The sequence below is a fragment of the Musa acuminata genome, chromosome BXJ2-11 (assembly GCF_036884655.1).
Source record: "Musa acuminata AAA Group cultivar baxijiao chromosome BXJ2-11, Cavendish_Baxijiao_AAA, whole genome shotgun sequence".
NCBI classification, from domain to species: Eukaryota; Viridiplantae; Streptophyta; class Magnoliopsida; order Zingiberales; family Musaceae; genus Musa; species Musa acuminata.
This window is the reverse complement of record NC_088348.1, coordinates 28,394,253-28,413,604: the sequence shown is the minus strand read 5'-3', so window position 1 is coordinate 28,413,604 and position 19,352 is coordinate 28,394,253. Positions and strand designations below refer to the sequence as shown.

The 19,352-nt window shown below is 36.5% G+C and overlaps 2 protein-coding genes across 3 annotated transcripts; both read right to left on the bottom strand.

Moving 5' to 3' along the window:
- Positions 1 to 2,635: 2,635 nt before the first annotated feature.
- On the bottom strand, positions 2,636 to 4,558 carry LOC103971810 (transcription factor bHLH103-like). 2 transcript variants are annotated; one of them, XM_009385938.3, is made up of 7 exons: positions 4,284 to 4,558; positions 3,825 to 4,203; positions 3,624 to 3,737; positions 3,484 to 3,549; positions 3,334 to 3,399; positions 3,184 to 3,234; positions 2,636 to 3,107 (listed from the first exon to the last, which is right to left on the bottom strand). In XM_009385938.3, the coding sequence occupies exons 1-7, from the start codon at positions 4,511 to 4,513 to the stop codon at positions 2,958 to 2,960; spliced, it is 1,056 nt and encodes a 351-aa protein (XP_009384213.2). In that variant the 5' UTR covers positions 4,514 to 4,558; the 3' UTR covers positions 2,636 to 2,957. The 2 variants fall into 2 exon arrangements, with proteins under 2 accessions (XP_009384213.2, XP_018676023.2); XM_018820478.2 differs by having other exon boundaries at positions 2,718 to 3,107; positions 3,825 to 4,200.
- Positions 4,559 to 8,146: 3,588 nt separating this feature from the next.
- LOC135627067 (probable proteasome inhibitor) lies at positions 8,147 to 12,593 on the bottom strand. Its single transcript, XM_065133022.1, has 9 exons — positions 12,364 to 12,593; positions 11,947 to 12,133; positions 11,716 to 11,862; positions 10,517 to 10,594; positions 10,248 to 10,325; positions 10,138 to 10,169; positions 9,998 to 10,058; positions 9,803 to 9,880; positions 8,147 to 8,629 (listed from the first exon to the last, which is right to left on the bottom strand). The coding sequence occupies exons 1-9, from the start codon at positions 12,524 to 12,526 to the stop codon at positions 8,560 to 8,562; spliced, it is 894 nt and encodes a 297-aa protein (XP_064989094.1). The 5' UTR covers positions 12,527 to 12,593; the 3' UTR covers positions 8,147 to 8,559.
- Between the last annotated feature and the right edge of the window lie 6,759 nt (positions 12,594 to 19,352).

The following is a 19,352-nucleotide window of genomic DNA, read 5'->3' as shown; positions in this document are numbered from 1 at the left end:
GGTTGTCATAACTCAGGTTTGATGGGCTAAGTCAACTTTATTTGGCCCAAACAACTGACCAAGATATTTAAACTAAAATTTATAATAATATATTTATTATATCCTTATGAGTTAATCTTAGTTTTATCCATTTTCGATGTGGGACTAATTAGATTATTATAATTTTTTTTACTTAACAGCTTGATGTTCTTGTTAAGGTCCAACATAGCTTAAATTAAATTTTAATATGGTGCATGTGAGGCATAGCCCAATAGTGATTTCATATTGTAACGAGTCCTCTGGTTTCATTCATGAATAGTTATTTCCTATTTGAGCTCCGCACAAAATACCTAAGCAACGGACCAAAATACTTAAACTAAAATTGAGAATAGTATACCCATCACACTTTTATAAGTGAACTCTTTCGATATAAGATTAATTGACGTGTTACAGTTTTCCTCATGATTAGATAAAAAACTCATTTTTAGCATAATTACTAAGAGGGAGAATTAAGTCAAGGTCGGTGGGATGAGTCAAAAAAAAAATCTTTTTTTGATCTCGGTCTACATGCTTGTTGCACGTCTAGCTCTCGGGGTCTGGTCACCGTTGTTGACTCTAAGGCTCGTCAATCCGAACGATTTTGCGAGGATTTATTTATTTTCGAAGGCACTTCACCCTCCGCTTGCCAGCAGAATGCTCACCTGAACTGTATTGGACCTCATTTGCGTTTTTTGGGCCAGTAATTGGCGTGCAGGATTGATTTGGGCCTTATGGGCCCAAATTAGATGTTGAGCCCAAGTCTCTTGTCCGGCCCACATCGACCTGCTAATTTATTTGAGTTTATGTTTTCATTATTAGTAGTATTTTAATTATTCTTTGAGTGACAAGCTTTATATGGCAAATACATCGCCACGATTGGTATTAGATTTGCACCATCGAGTCATAAGCGGATCAGCAAGCATAAAGAAACAATATAGCCCCTGGTATCGGGGAAGATGGCAGTGGGAAGCTCAAAACCAGCAGCAGCTCACCCCTAGTTTTCCTTTCTTCCCATGCCTTCTCTTCTCATCATCATCGTCCATATATTGGCTACTCGTCCCTTCCTACTTCGGCATCTAGCTGAGACACACACACACACACACGTCTACCACCACTACAATCTTCTGTGCACTCGACTTCCTGCGAAGAATAAAGCATGGGTTGTGCAGGCAGGGCTTCCTTGGCGGCTGCAGCAGCGAGCATAGGCGCCGTGGAGGCGCTCAAGGACCAGGCCGGACTGTGCCGGTGGAACTATGCCCTGCGATCTCTGCAACAGCGGGCGAAGAGCGGCATGGGGTCTCTGTCTCAGTCCAGGAGAGCGGCATCATCCTCCTCCATTGATGGGAGGGGAAGGTGGCAGGGGGGTGATGAGAAGGCCAAGCAATCCGAGGAGGCACTGAGGACGGTGATGTACTTGAGCTGTTGGGGTCCCAATTAGAGAGCCTTTTTGTGGTTCTCTCTGTAAATCTATATTATTCAACCATTTGTTCTGAGTTCTTCATGCATTTTGCCTATTTATATTGGTATGGATAAGCATGAAGTGGGTTGATCATGTTGCAGAATCCATGGCCTTGTGTTGCAGTTCTACTCTCTTATCTAATCTGTTCCTTTCAAGCCAATTGTGTCTCAAGGATGCTTTTGTACTTCAAATCCTCTCTCTCAGCAGGATTTTTCTTCCTTGGCTTTAAGCAGTATTCCAAGAGAGAGATTGTGATATGCTAGGTTGGACATATATAAAAGATATTGATGGGAATTCCTGTTGGATAAGTTCATTATTGTTCACAGAAAATAAGCAATCACAAAATTACAATCTGATTTATTCTCTTTCATCTTCAGTTTCCTTTTGTTTATTTCTCTATCCTCTTATTTGGAAGATGTTCTTTACTCTTGCTAAAAACAAAGGTGAGTAGTGTATCAGCATACATTTATATACACTACTTCCATCAAAATCCATTTTCACATCTCTGATTGGCAACACAAGAAAATAGATATATATCTTTGCTAGATGGCATGTGATCTTAATAGATTCTCTGTTTCTTTAAATGTCGCATGATTATAGCTTTTGAGGGCCCCAAAAAAATCTAATACATTCGAACCTTCAAAATCTATATCTTTATGTTTGTGTCATTAAAATTTGACTGTCTTTGGACATATTCATGACTAAAGCAGAGAGAGAGAGAGCCTGTGATGATTGAGGTGAACAAAGAATGCAAGAACTATATATATAACATGAACCTTTGATGCACTTCTAAAGGCAACCTTCATAAGGAACAATAATGAGTTGTTGCCAGTGGTGACATGAGGCTTCCAGTCCTTTAAATTGCATACAGCACTTGGAACTCCCTTAGATCAACTTGCTGCGGAGAAAGAAATACCTCAGAATGCAACAGCATCATATTACCATCATGATTGCAGCTTCATACTATGAAGTGTAGACAAACTTGTCAGTCACTGTGATTAGATCATCAGTTTCAGATGAACCAAAATGCGCATCCTATAATTGAGTTCTCGATTGACCTCATCATTGTTTCCAGGTTTACTTTCTACATTCCTCATGAACATCCTGCAATCATCCTAAACTTGATTGGATTCATCATGTCAATCGAGAGACAGAAGGTGATAGAAATGCCAAATACTTGCTCTTATTACTCCTTGTTTTCAATAATATTTGTTAGGACAAGAAAGAAAGAAAGAAAGAAGAAGTAATGGCAGCTCTTCTACAATCAATTCACACACAACAAATGTACTTTTAATCCAGCCTTACATCATTCCCCTCTCTGGGTCACCACCATTCTTCTTCCTTCCTCTTTACTCTCTCTCTCTCTCTCTCTCTCTCTCTCTCTCTCTCTCTCTGCACTAAATTTCCTTCGGTCTATCCTTCCCTACCTGTGTCTGTAGAGGAGTTGTTCTTCCACTCCTTCTACAACGACCCTCTTTTGCTACCTAAAGGTTCCTATGAAGGGAGGGGTCCAGAGATCAGCAGGGATCTCGTTAGCTACAGCAAATGTGCTCGACATGGGAACGAGGCACAGCCCTCGGCTTCTGAGGTCTTGATTCTGTTCTCCAGAATCCTTCGATGAGTCCAGGCTCTGCCAAATGTATTACCCAAAGCACTTGCAATCAGGAAAACATGAAGCAAGCAATCGAAAGAGAATTCTTGGTTACCTTCACTTGCTGCATTTGATGGCCATTCTTCAGATACGGCGCACTCAGAACCTGAAACACACACATAAATGTATGATGCACTTTTAAGACGAAGATGATGATGATCATTGGCTGCCTGCTTTAGAGGAAGATGATGGTGAAGAGTCTTACGCGGACTTGATCGTGGAGGAACTTGATGTATTCGATGGCCTCTTGCAGCACCGAAGCAGTATCGGTCTGTAAACAGGAGTGCATGCATTCAAGTTTCTGAAGGCAGAGATCCACACAGCAGTGTTCCAAGAAATGAAAGGAAAGCTTCACCTTTCCAAATGGCGAGACCAGTTGTTGAAGTGCAGTGATTCTGTCGCCTAGCTTCTCCTTCCTGACCTGGAAGCACAGTAGCTTAAGGTTTAGCTCTCCCTAAGGATCATATATAGAAAGAGAAGCGAAGAATCAAGGACCTTAAAAGTTGGCAATGGCGATGGTGTCTCTGTCCTTGCCTTCTTGAGTGCTGGCTCGCTGCCGTTTCTCTTCTCCATGGTTGAGCTCGAGCTCCTAATAACTCCGGCAGTCGTCTAAATACAAGCAACACGAGCTCGTTTAGCCCCATCATGTACACCCTGAGCACTTGTAGAAGAAGACGTGATGGCTTCCACACTCACCTTGACGATGAGATTACTTCCGTCGCCCGCGGACGGATTCCAGAAGCAAGTCTCGTTGGAGAACTGCGGCGATCGAGCGGATGCCGATCTCTGCAGCTGTTCGCGATGGTCGTGAAACGATCTTTGCAGTCTGCTGTCGGGTTCGAGAAGTCCTGGTAACAGCGTCGACGAAGGTAGCTCGCAGGACGCGTTTGAGCTCAAGACGTGGTGGTGGCGGTGGTCATGCATGAAGCTTGGGTTCATGGTCTTCAATGGACTCCAAGTAGAATCCTCGATCCCGGAGTGTCGCTGAACGCATGGCCGTGAGATGACCTCCTCTTGGAGCAAGCCATGGAAGCCCCAGCTGGTGTCCTCTCTCCCACCATTGCTGCTGCTGCTGCTGCAACCGCAACAAAACGTCGTCGTCACTTCCATGATCCGACCTCTGATAACCCTAGAGGCGATCAAGAACATGCTTACAAGAAAGGCTGGCTCCACTCGAGGGAAGGGGACGAGAGGCCGAAACCCACCGTCGCCGGAGCCGAGACTTGGGGGTTCGAGATCAACTGGGCCTCGAACACGTCCATGTCAGCGGCGGTCGTCCATCTGAAGCTCCCACCGAGGTCAGCCACCTCGGGGACGGGCGTGGCGAGGCTTGCGGCGCTCCACCAGCTTCCAGAACTGCCTGGTCGGAGCTGATGATCCGACATGGATCTCGGTGGATGATCTCCTCCTGCTGCTTGATAGACTAAAGTTCTTCCAGGGCTTGATGGCAATAGTAATCGGGTGGTAGTGCCTGCCACTTATATAAAGCGTTAGAGCAGCTTGTGGAGCCGATGAAGCAGCAGAAGAGTGGATGAGAATGCATCACAGTAATGCTTCCTTCTTCTTCTTTTTCTTCCTTTTTCAGTGATTCTACTCATCATCTCAGTCTCAATCAAATCTTGCTTACTGTACCTAATCTGATTGAAATCCATGATTTATCCGATCACAACTCATTGTAATCCTATGAAGTTGTTCTTCAAAAGGGTGCAGTTGCTGCCACACAACCCGATCCCTACCTACTTCTCCCACTCAATTCAGTGGAAGTCAGAGCGAGGCATGCGATGACAGCAACTGAGAGACTATTCTTTAAGGGAAGAACACAATAAAAATGTGGGAGAAGGTAACCCAAAAACCAAGTCAAAGACTACTCCAACTTCAACTCACAAAGGTGACTGCTTGGAATGGAAAAACAAAACATTACTTTATCATATTATTTCTTTTGCAAATTATATATATATATATATATATATATATATATATATTTATTTATTTATTTATATTTAAGTGGCCACAGGCGGCGCGACCTCGCTGACGCCACAGGTGGCGACAGATCGCGGGAAGTCAACGTAGGACCCAAAGGACAGCACGCGTGCCGGCCATCGGCGAGTCAAAAGGGCGAAGGTGAATCGGGACACGCGTCGGAGTCGCTACAATATGCGACAAAAGCTTTGACTGCCAGAGATATCTCGGATGACGATGAACCGTGGTGGTGAATTCAAGATTGAATGGTTTGACTAACTCTCTCGTCAAACCATATATGATCTTTTATCGTCGAGATAAGATTGGATTTAAAGATGGTTATTGGCTTTCGAGGAAGGATTTGGCATGGAAAGAGCGAGGAATTTGGCTGCCACGATGGGTAGAACAAGACACCGGAGAGTCAACCTAGTTGCCATCGTGTGACTCTCCCGTAAGCATGTTGATGTGTAGAACTTGATATAATATCAAGAGAATAATCTATAAAGCCAATAAAAAATAATAAAAGATAATATGGTTGGGTACTCTAAGGATACTGAGAAAATTTAAGTTGTATAAATTAATTTGAATTAATCTAAATTTAATCTTCAATTCCCTTGTATACTCCTTGTATAGACCTCCGAATGTGATATTTTTAAAATAATAAAATTATAATTTTTCTAAAAAAATATTTTTAAACTTAAATTCTTTATCCTTTAATTACAGTGTCACGATCCGAGTCATAATGGGCTAACTAGCCTATCAATTTTGTTTGGTCTAAACCACTGATCAAAATGTTTAAGCTGAAGTTAATAATAATAGACTTATCAAACCTTTATAAGTCAATCTTAATCTTATCCACTTTCGATGCGGGACTACTCAAGGATGTTACATATCGTATCTTTATAAATTTAAATATACTTTTACCTGTAAAATTGGTTTGTGAAACATGAATAAAAATTATTAATAAAAAATATAATTAAAATTTGAGAGTTGCATGGTCAACTACCCCAAGAATGCTTGGAAAGCTCTCGGAGAGAGAAGGAAATAAGCATTTATCGAGTTTTGTCTATTATGTTTTCAACAAATATGCGTATATGTTTTCTTATTTTTGATTTATTTTCACTACTCTATATAAGTGAAGTGAATCGAAAGAAGTTATAATTCCATTTAATTAAAAAATAAATAAATAAATAAAGTTTCCTTCATTTATATGTTGGTAATAATGATGTCATTGTGATATAAGGACAAGAAGTGATTCTGCTAGAAGAAAAGGAGAATATGCAATTACAACATATGGGATACAGGCAATGGAATAGAACGATACGGAATTAAAGTTCATAGACATGTCACAATCGATCCATTTGCGAACATGGACAAGGATCCAATATTTTGATTAGTTTTTGAGTCAACATAGTTTCCACATGCATGCTTAAGGTTCAAGTGGGTAAGTAAGCTCGAGATAAGGCTCAAAACATAAACGTTTGATCTAAGGAGATTAGTTGTAAGAGTTGGAATGGCTGAAAGCTTGTTAATCACCGCAAAAGAGTTGACTTGATTCCTTCTCCACATGATACAAAATCTAGTAGAATAACCCTTTGGATGTGATGATATCGATCAAGTATCTAAGATGATATTAGAGACTTTTCCAGGTCATGCAATAAAATAATAATAATCTCCAAGTATAAAATATTCATGACTTAATTCTCTACATGTGATGACATTAGTGAAAATTAATGTTTGTTTTGTTACCTTCTGTTAAGACAGGAATATGTTTCTTTGTTAGATGGCACAGATGTAGATCAGTTGTTGGACTGGTGATGCACAGATTACATCAGCATGTGGGAAGGCTGGTAGTAGTTAAAATAAAAGAAAAAGAAGAAGAAAAAGGAAAAGGATTGGCAGAAGGTAGTGACCATGAGACCATCTTGTCTTGAAGATTCTTTCAGACTCTCTCATGATGTTGAGGAAGAGAACTTTGAACTGCTGTTCAAAGTTGCTTTCTCCTTGGCATCATTGCTGTTTCTGAATGTCTATATAATTTGTTCCTTACTGTTTTGTCCCCACACATCTCTCTCTCTCTCTCTCTCTCTCTCTCTCTCTATGAACAGTAGGATTGCTTTGCTAAAAAAACAAAGGAATTGCTTTACTTAGAACATGAAAAGTAGCATCATCAAAATACTTATTTTAGTACCACCATGTTGTGCCTTGTCCTCTCCAAGTAAGCTTAGAGAGAGGGATTCCTGGGTGAACTGTGCAAAGCAGAAACAAAGGATAACATGAACAGGCACCAAGTCATCTTCTTTAGTTAAACAAAACTGGTTGAACCAGGCTGTGTAGCATAAATAATTCAACAAACTCCCTCCGAGAAAGCATTCTGTGTCTTCTCCAGGGGGAAGTGAACACAAAAAAGGAAGAGAGAGAGAGAAAAGAGAAAGAGAGGGGCTGTTATCACATACTACCAGTTACATCTTTCTCATCCATCAGTGGCTCCTTTATTGAACATTTTGTGCAGACACTCACTACTTGAATGGAAGTTGCACTCTTCAACAAAGTAATGGAAATCATGTGCCTTTATACTTTTCATTCTTTTTAGCCATTACAGTTGTTTAAGTTTGTTCCTACACCTTATCCATGGACACAATCATGTCAAGAAGGCAACGACAACAAACTAATTGGAACATTGAGTGGCATCAGATCACCAAAAAGTAGGATTCCATTAGATCTGTGTAGTTTGACATCCATACACAATGAATGATCAGTCCAAGAAGGAAACAGCATGGCCTCATTTCTCGATATGACACTAGCTGTTCAATTTCAAACAAATAAATTGAACTGACGACATTTATATAGAAATATTCAGATGACTTGCTTGATGTTTATTTACCGCATATAGAAAGTGTTTGATGAAACTTGTGGAAAGCTAACAAGAAGAATTGATTAGTTCAACCCACTTCTCTGAGATGGTCATTACATCTCAATCTGTTTGTGTTAGATGTGCTGGAGGTATTAAACCCAACCTTCAATCAAACAGTCCTGAAAAATAAACACATTCACAGTAGTGAAAGTAACCACCATTTAGTGGAAGCTTACATCCAAATACAGTTGATTGTTCTCAATTACACAAACGAGGCTATGAATGGTGGCACTAGGATCTGTGAAGAACCTGCAAAAACCACTGCATTGATCTCAACAGACACAAATGCCACATCCTCTCCCAAGTTTGAAGCAGCGGGAACTTGGATCTCAGAAACCCTAGAAGCATCAAATAAATTACATACACATGCCCCTCGGCAGCTACGATGTGACCTACTAAAAATATATACGGTCAAAGAAATTTACATGTGAGTATCCTGTAGCATTATAGTTTGTAAGGGAAAAACATCAACAAAATGGGAAAACAGCCGACTTATTCCAGTGTAAAGGACAACCAACACAAAGTCATGCTAAATGTCCAAGGTTTTACACTATTCATCTATATGTAATCAGGTCCCTGGAAATGCTCAAGATCTGGATGAGCGCCACCGCCTGGCCGACGTGGTTGCCTGTACAAAAGAAAACCACATGGCTTGTATAATAATCATCCACAAAACTAGGTGCAACATAACAGGTAGCAAAAATTTAGGAAACAGATCCATGTAAGCACATTCATGATAATTAACTACTTGAGGGTCTTGTTATTATAACTAAATACACAAACAATGATAAATATCAGAACTGAACTGATCATTAACCTGACCAAGATTCACTACGCTGGGTCACTGTTCAGACTAGTGGATCAGTCGATAGTCCACAGATCTAATAAATGTTGAACCCTAAACCATATTCTAAAATTATGAACTATAATGATTCTCATTTTCTGCATTTTCTATTTAAAAATATATTTTTATTTTTCCTTTTTCTCCTTCCCCCTCTTTCATTTCTTCTCCTTCCTATGCTCCATTTCTCCTCCCTCTCCTCCCTTCTTTTCTTCCTTTTTTTTTCCTACTTCCTCTGATTTTCTTTCCCTTTTTCTGTTTCTTCCACTCTTCCCCTTGATATCATCGATAATCGCAAAGGAGTCCCATAACAATTGGGCTTTCCTGATGAGGGAAGATTGCAAGGATTTTTTTTAAAACTATGATGTTGACATTACTCAAATATCCTTTATTATGATTCAATTTTATTTAGAAATTGAGGATATTATTTTCTTTTATGCATATTGAAAAACCAACATATTCCTCAACTAACCGGGTCGGTTCCTATGGTTATTAAAGAACCAGTCAGGTTAGTGAGTCCAGCCTTTTTTTTTTTGACACATCCAAGCCTTTAATAGAACTAGATCAGCGTGAGAGCTGGTTAACTGTCCTTTGCGGTCGGATTGGTTGGCCTGATCCAATCCAAAATCGATAACTATGCAGAATTGAAAACAAAATCTTACAATTTTCTATATTCTTCAGGCTTTGATACCAAGACATTAGTCCAAATGTTGTCTGTTATTATGCATAAAATCATCAAGATTTTATTATTTCAACTTTTCTCTCCCTATGGTCAATTGGTCAGTCTTGAACTAGATCAGCCGGAGATTTTATGTATTAAATTATAACTATGTAATGTATCCTTCATTACATCACCACAGTAATGACAACTTCCTAATAGCTAAAAAATATGCAGGTTGTGCATGATTAATGCATATTTTAGTTGCCAATTTCTTATTATCAAATAAAAAAGTCATATACCTGATAAAACGGGCAGGCTCAAAACCAGGAACATCCGGAGGGCCATAAGGGTCAAACCGAGCACCTGGTGGCACACCCCTGTTATAAGACAAATTAATCAATCTTTATGTCCAATGTAATATTATTTTAACGCCAAAAAAATGCACGACTAGCAGAAGTTTAAAAGAAGAGAGAGAGAAAAATTATTGCACTCACGGAAGGCCACCAAGAAAGCCAGCACGTTCATCGGAACCAAAAAAGCGTGGATCATTTGGTCCTGTAGCAAAGAATCAAAATATTACACAAGAACATGAGGAGAATTTAGTAACATTTTTTTAGGGAGCTAACCAACGTACCCACAAGCATACCACCACCTACACCAGAGCCTCTGCAGCAGAAACATACAATAATTAGAGAATGATGCATGCCAAAGCCAAAAAAGTTGCAAAGGGAAATGAATCAGAACCTATGAGGATAAAATCCAGCACCAGGGCCAGGATAGAGATCACTAATTCCAGTTGAGGGAATAGGTGGATAAACAAGACTGCAACATCAATGAAAAACAACAAATACATAATCGACACAGAGTTAACAATACTGCTTCACAGAACCAATTGACATTAACCAGAAACATCTTACTCAACAGAGTCATGTAGAAGAAAAGAAGAATTAAAGAAGAAATTACAAATAAACAAACAGGACAGAATGAAAAATATATTCGTATCCAAAACTTACCCACGAGAATAAGGTTCCTGGTGTCTAGGAACTGTCACAGAAGGTTCACGGATGACACTTTGTCTGGATCGATCACCACTGTCAAAACCAGATTCTACTTGAATCAAGAAGCGTATATTCCAAGCAGATGTAAAGCCACCAGTAATTCATATAAATCATAATTTTAATATAAAGCATACATTTACAATAAATTTGCATTTTTTGAAAACTTAAGCACATTATCTAAAAAGAGTTTTTCAATGGAAGCATACCCTAACACAACAAGGAAGACAAGTTACATTCTACCTGTCTTTTCAAAACTATGGATCTTAACAATCAGCTAATATCTCTTTATTACTTAAAAAAATCTTTAGACAAATTTGACAATAATCGCTATAACGACCTTTCACATCCCAATGCTCTTTGCAAATGCAGATAAAAAAAAAATGATGCATAAAATTAGTACTAACTCAATTAAAAGTCTATTTGAATGGGGTAAAACAACTCATAAGACAGAACAACTGATACATAAAGATTTGGTTATATTATGGAGAAAATGGTAATGGTTGAACTAATTTTTCATCACGTGCTATTTGTTGTTTTTTGCACAACAATTACACCTACTTATAAAAGTACATTGTTATATGGAGTACTGTGTTAGATAGCTTGCTAATATGACCAGATTCATGATCTCAAATTGAGTGCACTAGCTACGGCAGTTGATATGACAAACCTAGCAATCTTTGTTTGTTATAATTGCCAGAATTCTTGGCTCTAATATAATGTCTAGAAAAACTTTATTTCCTGAGTCACTTTATTTGGTGACAGCAGGACTCGCATCACACAGATTATCACATTTGGCAATTTCTATGGAACTGTTGAATAATCACTGGACAAATGGTTTCAGCCAAATCATGGGTAATTGACATAACTTCAAATCATTAATGACATTGAATACTATTTTACTGCATGGTTATCATTCTCATATTTGTATGACCATACTATTCAAAACTCATCATAATGAGTAATTTTTCCAAAGAAATATTTTGGTAGGACATCTAAAGCATCTAAATTTATGCTCTTCTTGGTGGGATTCATCATAGTTGATTTATAGCTCATAACACAGTTACAACAGGACAAGTTTCATGGAATCCATATCTATTAAGCTGACAATTGTAGATGGTATCTAAAGGGACGACAAAAGAAATAGTTTAATGTACCTCTTGGCTGATGAAGAGCTCTCAGCTTTGGGCTCTAACTTGGCCAGAAAACCAGAACACAACTTGTCCACCAGGTCCTTGAGATTCTTATACACTGCCGCATAGTTGCTGGTTTGCTTGGCAACATCAGACAAGTAGTCGTTGACGCTGAAAATGAACAAGTAAACTAATAAATTTACTATCTTCAAAGAAAAAAAGAACACTATGCTGTCTACTAGGATAGAAACATACTTGATTTGGAGATGGAAAGGCTCTTTCCCTGGTCCACTGAGATCCAGGACATCAATGGTGAGCAAATCACCTATAGGCAAGCACTTCACCAACACAGTCTTCTTCGAGCCCTCGTCAGTTTTCATGTACACAAAGGCATAAGCATCCTCCAGCTCGTTCCATCCATCGATTCCTACCTCTTCCTCACCTAAATATAAGCAATAAAGAACGGATTATCCTATACAAGTTCGTCAATTCTTAATTCTATCCTGCAGAACAAATACTTGAAACCCTTGCCAACCTAAAAGCAACTTCTTTTATTCCTTACAAGGCAAAAGGAGACATTAAATAGCAGGAAACAAGAACAAATTTGAACCAAAAATCTAGTTTTGATCCGCAAAAGAAAGAAACAAGGCCAGAAGATAAGGAAACACGCACCGATCGGGTGGTTCTCGGACAGGGCACCGGTGCCGGTGGCGATAAGGGAGAATCCGGCTGCGAGGAAGGAAGCGTGGACTGCGAAGGCGACCTTGTCGTGAGGGTTCCGGAAAGAAGGACGCGAGGCCCTGATGACCGCCATTACCGAACTCTCCGACGCCATCTTTTCGCACCACCGTTTTGGGGAACCTCAATAGAATTGGGGTCGAATGACACCGACGAAAACTAAATAGGGTTTTGAAAACTTGGTTAAAAAGATAAGAAAAGGGCCGCTTAACGGATCGGAACCGCGTCGAACGACTTTTGATCCGATTGCCAATCGGATCGTTTGCTCTCGACCCGTAATCGAGTTTATTTGCAACAAATTTAATTTTTATTTATAATTTTTCATTAAATTAAAATTAAGCATCTTAATTTTTTTCTAAAAATATATTTATTAACTAAATCATAATTTTTCTGAGCAAAAACGAATTGCATTATCTTATTATTTAAAAATATATAATCTAATTTTATATTTAAAATGATTCATTATTGATGTTTTTTTAATTAGACTAAACATTAAATCGATTTGCAATCAGATCTTTAACTAATTATATTAGGATCTTGATAGAATTTGGATCAAATCGATCATGACACAAAATGGATAAGAACTAAGTAAGACTTTAAGAACTCTCAGATGAAGAAACAAAAAGAACTCGTTATCATATCAAAACTAATCGACTATAGTGAACTATATTATTTTATTATTTAAAATAATAATATAAATCGATAGTATCTATAAGGAAGAAATCTGATCTTAAAGTTGTTAAGATTTGAGGTTGCCTTGTCCACATTAAAAGATATGACCCCAATAAATTGGAATTCGGGACGGAACAGTGTAAGTTCATAAGATACCCCAAGAAAACTTGTGGGTATTATTTTTATTATCCCAAAGACCAAAAGGTCTTTCTTGCTAAGAGACAGTGTTCGTTGAGAATGAACACATTCTTGGTGGAGATATTCTTGGGAGCATGATAGAGTTGAGCGAGATTAGAGAACCTAGCTCAGGTACCATTCCGGAGACTTAGTCTATTTAGGTACCTGACACACAAGTTCTAATTTTATGCAGGTTTAGTAGAGTATCGCATCCTCTTGAGAGACTTGTACGACATATTAGTGGAGAGGGCATTGAGGATGTTGATTCTCAGACCTATGAGGAGATTATTATGAGCATAAACTCCGGGAAGTAACAAGAAGACATTAATTCTGATATGAAATCTATGTACTCCAACAAGGTTTGAAACCTTGTTGATGCACCTAAGGGTATCGTACTCATTGATTGTAAATGAATCTTCAAGAAGAAGATCGGAGTACATGAAAAAATGAAGACTTATAAGACAAGGCTAGTGGCTAAGGGGTATCGTCAAAGACAATACATTAACTATGATGAAACTTTCATACCTGTAGCTATACTGAAATCCATCCAAATTCTGTTAGTTATTACAGTACATTATGATTATAAGATTTAGTAGATGGATATAAAGATTGTGTTTCTCAATGACAACCTCGAGAGGAGGTGTATATGATACAACTTAAGGGATTTCAGTCCAAGCTGAGTCCAGATAAGGTGTACAGGTTTCTTAAGTCCATTTATAGACTAAAACAAGCTTTCCGAAGTTGGAACATAAGACTTGATGAGGCGATCAGATCTTATAACTTTGTTAAGAATAAAAATGAGCCTTGTGTGTACAGGAAAGTAAGTGGAAGCATTATCACCTTCTTAGTGTTATATGTGGATGACATCCTAATCATTGTAAATAATATAGGAATGCTCTCCACAGTAAAGACTTGGTTATCTATACACTTATTCATGAAGAACTTAGGGGAAGTATATTATATTTTGGGGATTTAGATATATAGAGAGAGATTCAAGAAGATGCTTGGCTTATCCTAATCTAGGTACATAGACACCATTGTTAAAAGGTTTGACAATAAAAAAAATCCATGAGTGGTCTCATATCGATGAGACCTAAAATTTCACTTTCTCAGAATATGTCCTAAAAAAAACTCTTGAGGAAAGGACAAACATTGATAGGATACCCTATGCCTCTACGATATGGTCTATCATATATGTTATGCTATGTACCAGGCCTGATATAATGCATATTGTGTGTGTCACGAGCGGGTATCAAGCGGATCCAGACTTAGAGCACTGGAAAGCAGTAAAGTATATTGTTAAGCACTTAAGAAGGACTAAGAATCTTTTAATGGTATAAAGAAGAAATAGTCTCTAGGTTAAGGGCTACACAAACTTGAGTTTTTAGTCCAATGTCGATGAATGCAAGTCGAAAAGAAAATCTAAGAGCGACATTAAATGCGCAATAGAAGAACAGAAAATAAAAATTTTAGATTTCCCAAAAGGTATTCGTCATCCTACGAAGATTGGTGCATAAAAACCTACAAAAATAAAAACTACGTGTGAGATAGTTATGTTACCTAGGGAGAACGTACATCCCTAAAATCCCGCAGATATGTGAAAAAGGATGAATGAAGTCAAGTGTCCTCCTCTCTAGCGGTGATTCACACTATAAGGGCTGCGAAGACGCTTCTTAAATCGCTACTCAAATATTCATATCTACTAGCTGAAGAGAAGGGGAGGGAGAGGAGAATAAGAGGTGACAGCCAAGAAGGCCCAACCTATGGCCATTTGGTTATCTCCTATTTATATAGGCCCCTATCAACTTAACCATAATGGATTTTGTCTTATTGGGTATTGAATCTCCATCCAACTACCTAAGCCTCTTAGATTAATGAATCTCTATCCAATAATATCTCATTGGCTCTTGGATATTATCCATAGGATCCAATAATTCAGGGGCTTATTGGATATTCAATAAGATAGGGGCTCCAAAGGATATCTCATATCTGAACCTCTACTCGTTGCAACACATATCATATGTGTGTGACCCTCTAAGCCTAATATCGAGCTGGTCATGACTCATACCTGTTAGAACTCCTTTTGACTTAGTGAATTATTATCTCCATAATAATTTACTCAACTCACCAACTACAGACGTACTAGGTGTAGGAAAATCTAGAGGCGACATCGCGGAAGAACAGAAAACAAAAATCTAAAATTTTTCAAAAGGGTGTTCGTCGTCATGCGAAGATTGGTACGCAAAAACCCATGAAACTTAAATCCAAGTATAAGATAGTTGTCTTACCTACGGAGATCATATATCCCTGAATCCTTGCAAATTTGTATGAGAGGATAAAGAAGGTCAAGCGCCCTCATCTCTAGCAGTGATCCACATAGTAAAGTTGCGAGGACGCTTCTCAAATCACTGTTTAAATCTCCACACCTATTATCTGAGGAGAAGGGGAGAGGAGAATAGGAGGTGGCAACCAAGAAGCCAATGACCTATGGGTCTTTGGTTCTCTCATATTTATAAAGGTCTCCTATCAACTTAACCCTAAGTGATCATATCTTATTGGGTATTTGATCTTCATCCAACTACCCAAGCCTCTTAGATTCATGGATCTCTATCCAATAATCTCTCATTGGTTCTTATTGGATCTCATCCATATGATCCAATAATTCAGAGGCTTATTGAATATCTAATAAGATAGGGGCTCTAGCGGATATCTCATATTCGAACCTCTACTCGTTGCAACGCATACCATATGTGTGTGACCCTCTAGGCTCAATATCAAGCTGGTCATGAGTCATACCTATCAGAACTCATTCTGGCTCAGTGAATTATTATCTTCATAATAATTCACTCGATTCATCGACTACAGACGTACTAGGTCACTATGTCACAACCCCCAAATGATACAAAGGAATCAAATCATTTCGACCTATCTAATCATCGTGTATATATAGTCCCTCATTCATCTTATATTCTAACCATGGTGTTGTCAGACCCATATGGTTTTTACTCGTGTCTCACTCTAATCGGATTCTCTCGGAGATCTCTTTCTCCCTCAATCCGAAAGACCTTAGTCAGGGATTTATTTGAGCAAAAATACATGGGATATTCCTCTCATAATATCAAGAGTGGATGATCCTCTATCGACACTCAATAGCCCTCGTAAGGTTGACTGCCACTCTAATGACTGGCTGTGCTAGATGTGAAACTTTGAAACCTATAAATCCACTATCAAAGAGTAAAGTATTTATACAAGACATTCTTTGTGTCTCAAGTCTAAGGACTAAGTATATCACTGGGACAACAGAATCGTTATCTAATAATGAGGTATCATTAACCATCTAATATTTCATGAGTGGATCAATCAGTGAACTCATTCTACAATGAACACCTGAACTATAACTCTAGTGTCCCCACACGAGCAGCTATAAGACCAGTTGCCACCATCATATGGACGAGTATACGATACACCAGTATATCCGGTTATCTCGATAACCCTCTCGAGTAACCTATGACCATGATTATTTATGATATATATTTAAAGGTGAATCAATCGCATTATCATGATCTTATCACGATCCGATTCTCATTGCACATCTCCCTTTACTTATAGTTTTTGCACACCAATCTTTGCATGATGATAAAACCTTATTTTCTATGAAAAATTTTAAGATTTTATTTTATATTATTACGCTGCACGTGTGATGTCGTCCAAAATTTCTCTATAGTGGTATCAAAGTCAGGTTGTTCATACAAAAGATTGATTTTTTTAACTGCGTGTGTTATGTTCAATTGCATTCAATTATTTCTATGCATACAAAAATTATAATTTAATTAATAAATATATTTTAAAAAAATTAAAATATTTAATTCTAATTTAATTAAAAATTAAAAATTAAAAATTAAAATTAATTTTGTTATAAACAAACTCAATTATGGGTCACTGATCGACTTAGTTTCCATTTATTAATGGACATTTACCCTTTTTTCATCTTCAGGTTTTTGAAACCCCACTTAGTTGTTGTCTACTACGTGTCATCGTTAATTCAATCCAAATTCTATCAAGGCCTTAATATACTTAATTTAGGATTTGATTACAAATTGATTTAATGTCAAGTCTAGTTATAAAAACATCAATGATGAATAATTTTATCATATAAAATTAGATTATATTATTATTTTTAATTAATAAGATAATATAATTCACTTTTGTTAAGAAAAATTATGATTTAGTTAATAAATATATTTTTTAAGAAAAAATTTAAGATGTTTAATCATGATTTAATTAAAATTTATAAATAAAAAATTAAAATTTATTATAAACAAGCTCGATTATGGGGCCTTTCCTTTCTTCACCTCCAAGTTTTCGATTAATTCAATCCAAATTCTACCAAGTCCTAAAGATGAATCATTTTGTCATTAAAATTAGAATATATTTTTAAAAATAATGAGATAATAAAATTCACTTTTGTTAAGAAAAATTATGATTTAGTCAATAAATATATTTTTTAGAAAAAAAATTAAGATGTTTAATCTTGATTAAAATTAAAAACTCAAATTAAAATTAAATTTTTTACAAACTAACTCGATTACAAGTCGATAGTAAACGATCCAATTGGCAATCGGATCAAGAGCTGATCAACCTAGTTTCGATCCGTTAACAAGCCCTTCCCCTTTCTTCACTTTGAAGTTTTCGAAGCACACTACTCAAGTCTTGTCCAATTTATGTCATGATCGATTTGATCTAAATTCTTATGATTACAAACTGATTTAATGTTGAGTCTGATTATAAAAACACTAATGATAGATAATTTTTTTATGTAAAATTCGATTATATAATTTTTTTAAATAATGAGATAATACAATTCACTTTTGTTAAGAAAATATATGATTTAGTCAATAAATATATTTTTAAAAATTTAAGATGTTTAATCTTGATTTAATTAAAAACTGTAAATAAAAATTGAATTTGCTACAAACAAACTCAAATGATCTAATTGGTAATAAGATCAGAAGCCGATCGACTCAGTTCCGATCCATTAACGAGCCATTTTTCGTTTTTCACCTCCAAGTTTTTGAAGTCCTCCTCTTTTCTTGTCTTCTTTTAAGTCATGATTAATTTGATCCAAATTCTATGGAGGTCGTAATGTAATAAATTAAGGATTTGATCATAAATATATTCAAGTTTTAATTTCTAAAACTTGTAATTAATTATATTAAACTTTTTGAGTAAATCTATTTGAAATAAAAATTTTATATGATCCTCGCTTTACCTCCAACCCCCCCAAAAAAAAGTATACTAAACTCATATTTATCATTTGACACTTATTTATTATATATTTTTTAAATTCTATCATATAAAAGTTAGATAAACTCATCTATATAATATCAATAACATAAAAACAAACTATAAGAATATTATGTTTATCTCCCTTCTTTAGATAAAGAGTATATTCATTATTACTCCTTTTAAATATATTTTAATAAAAATAATAGTTAACTTTTAAATATTATGTTCTTTGAGCTTGTTTAAACCTATAATTATTTTTAAACTTATACACATTTTATTCATATCCTTTAACTAAATTTTTTTTTAGTTCGAATGATACAAATTTCTTCTTAGAAATCTTCATTTAAAAATATAGATTTCAAAATTTATAAACAGACCAATTCAAATATGTAGTAAAAGCTAAGAAATTAAATCTATCAACTAAAAAGTATCATCATACTTAATGCATATTATTATAAATATCATTTTACTAGAGCCATGTGTTTTTGAATACTTCTAGCTTCATTATACTTTATTTTGAACACATATTTCAATTCAATAATTTTCTTTTATTTTGGTTGATCCATTAGCTTCAAGATTTTATTCTTTTTAATTGACTTGATTTCCTCTTTCATTGGTTTTCATTATTCTTCTTTTAACTACTTTATGAAAACTTAGAGGATTCGAAATAAAACAAATGTTAAAACATAAATTTCTATTAGTGATCTGAATTTTTTTGAAGAGATTTTATTTGAAGAATCATATAAATCTGAACTGTTACCGGGTGAGGCTGACGATAAGTTTGTTGG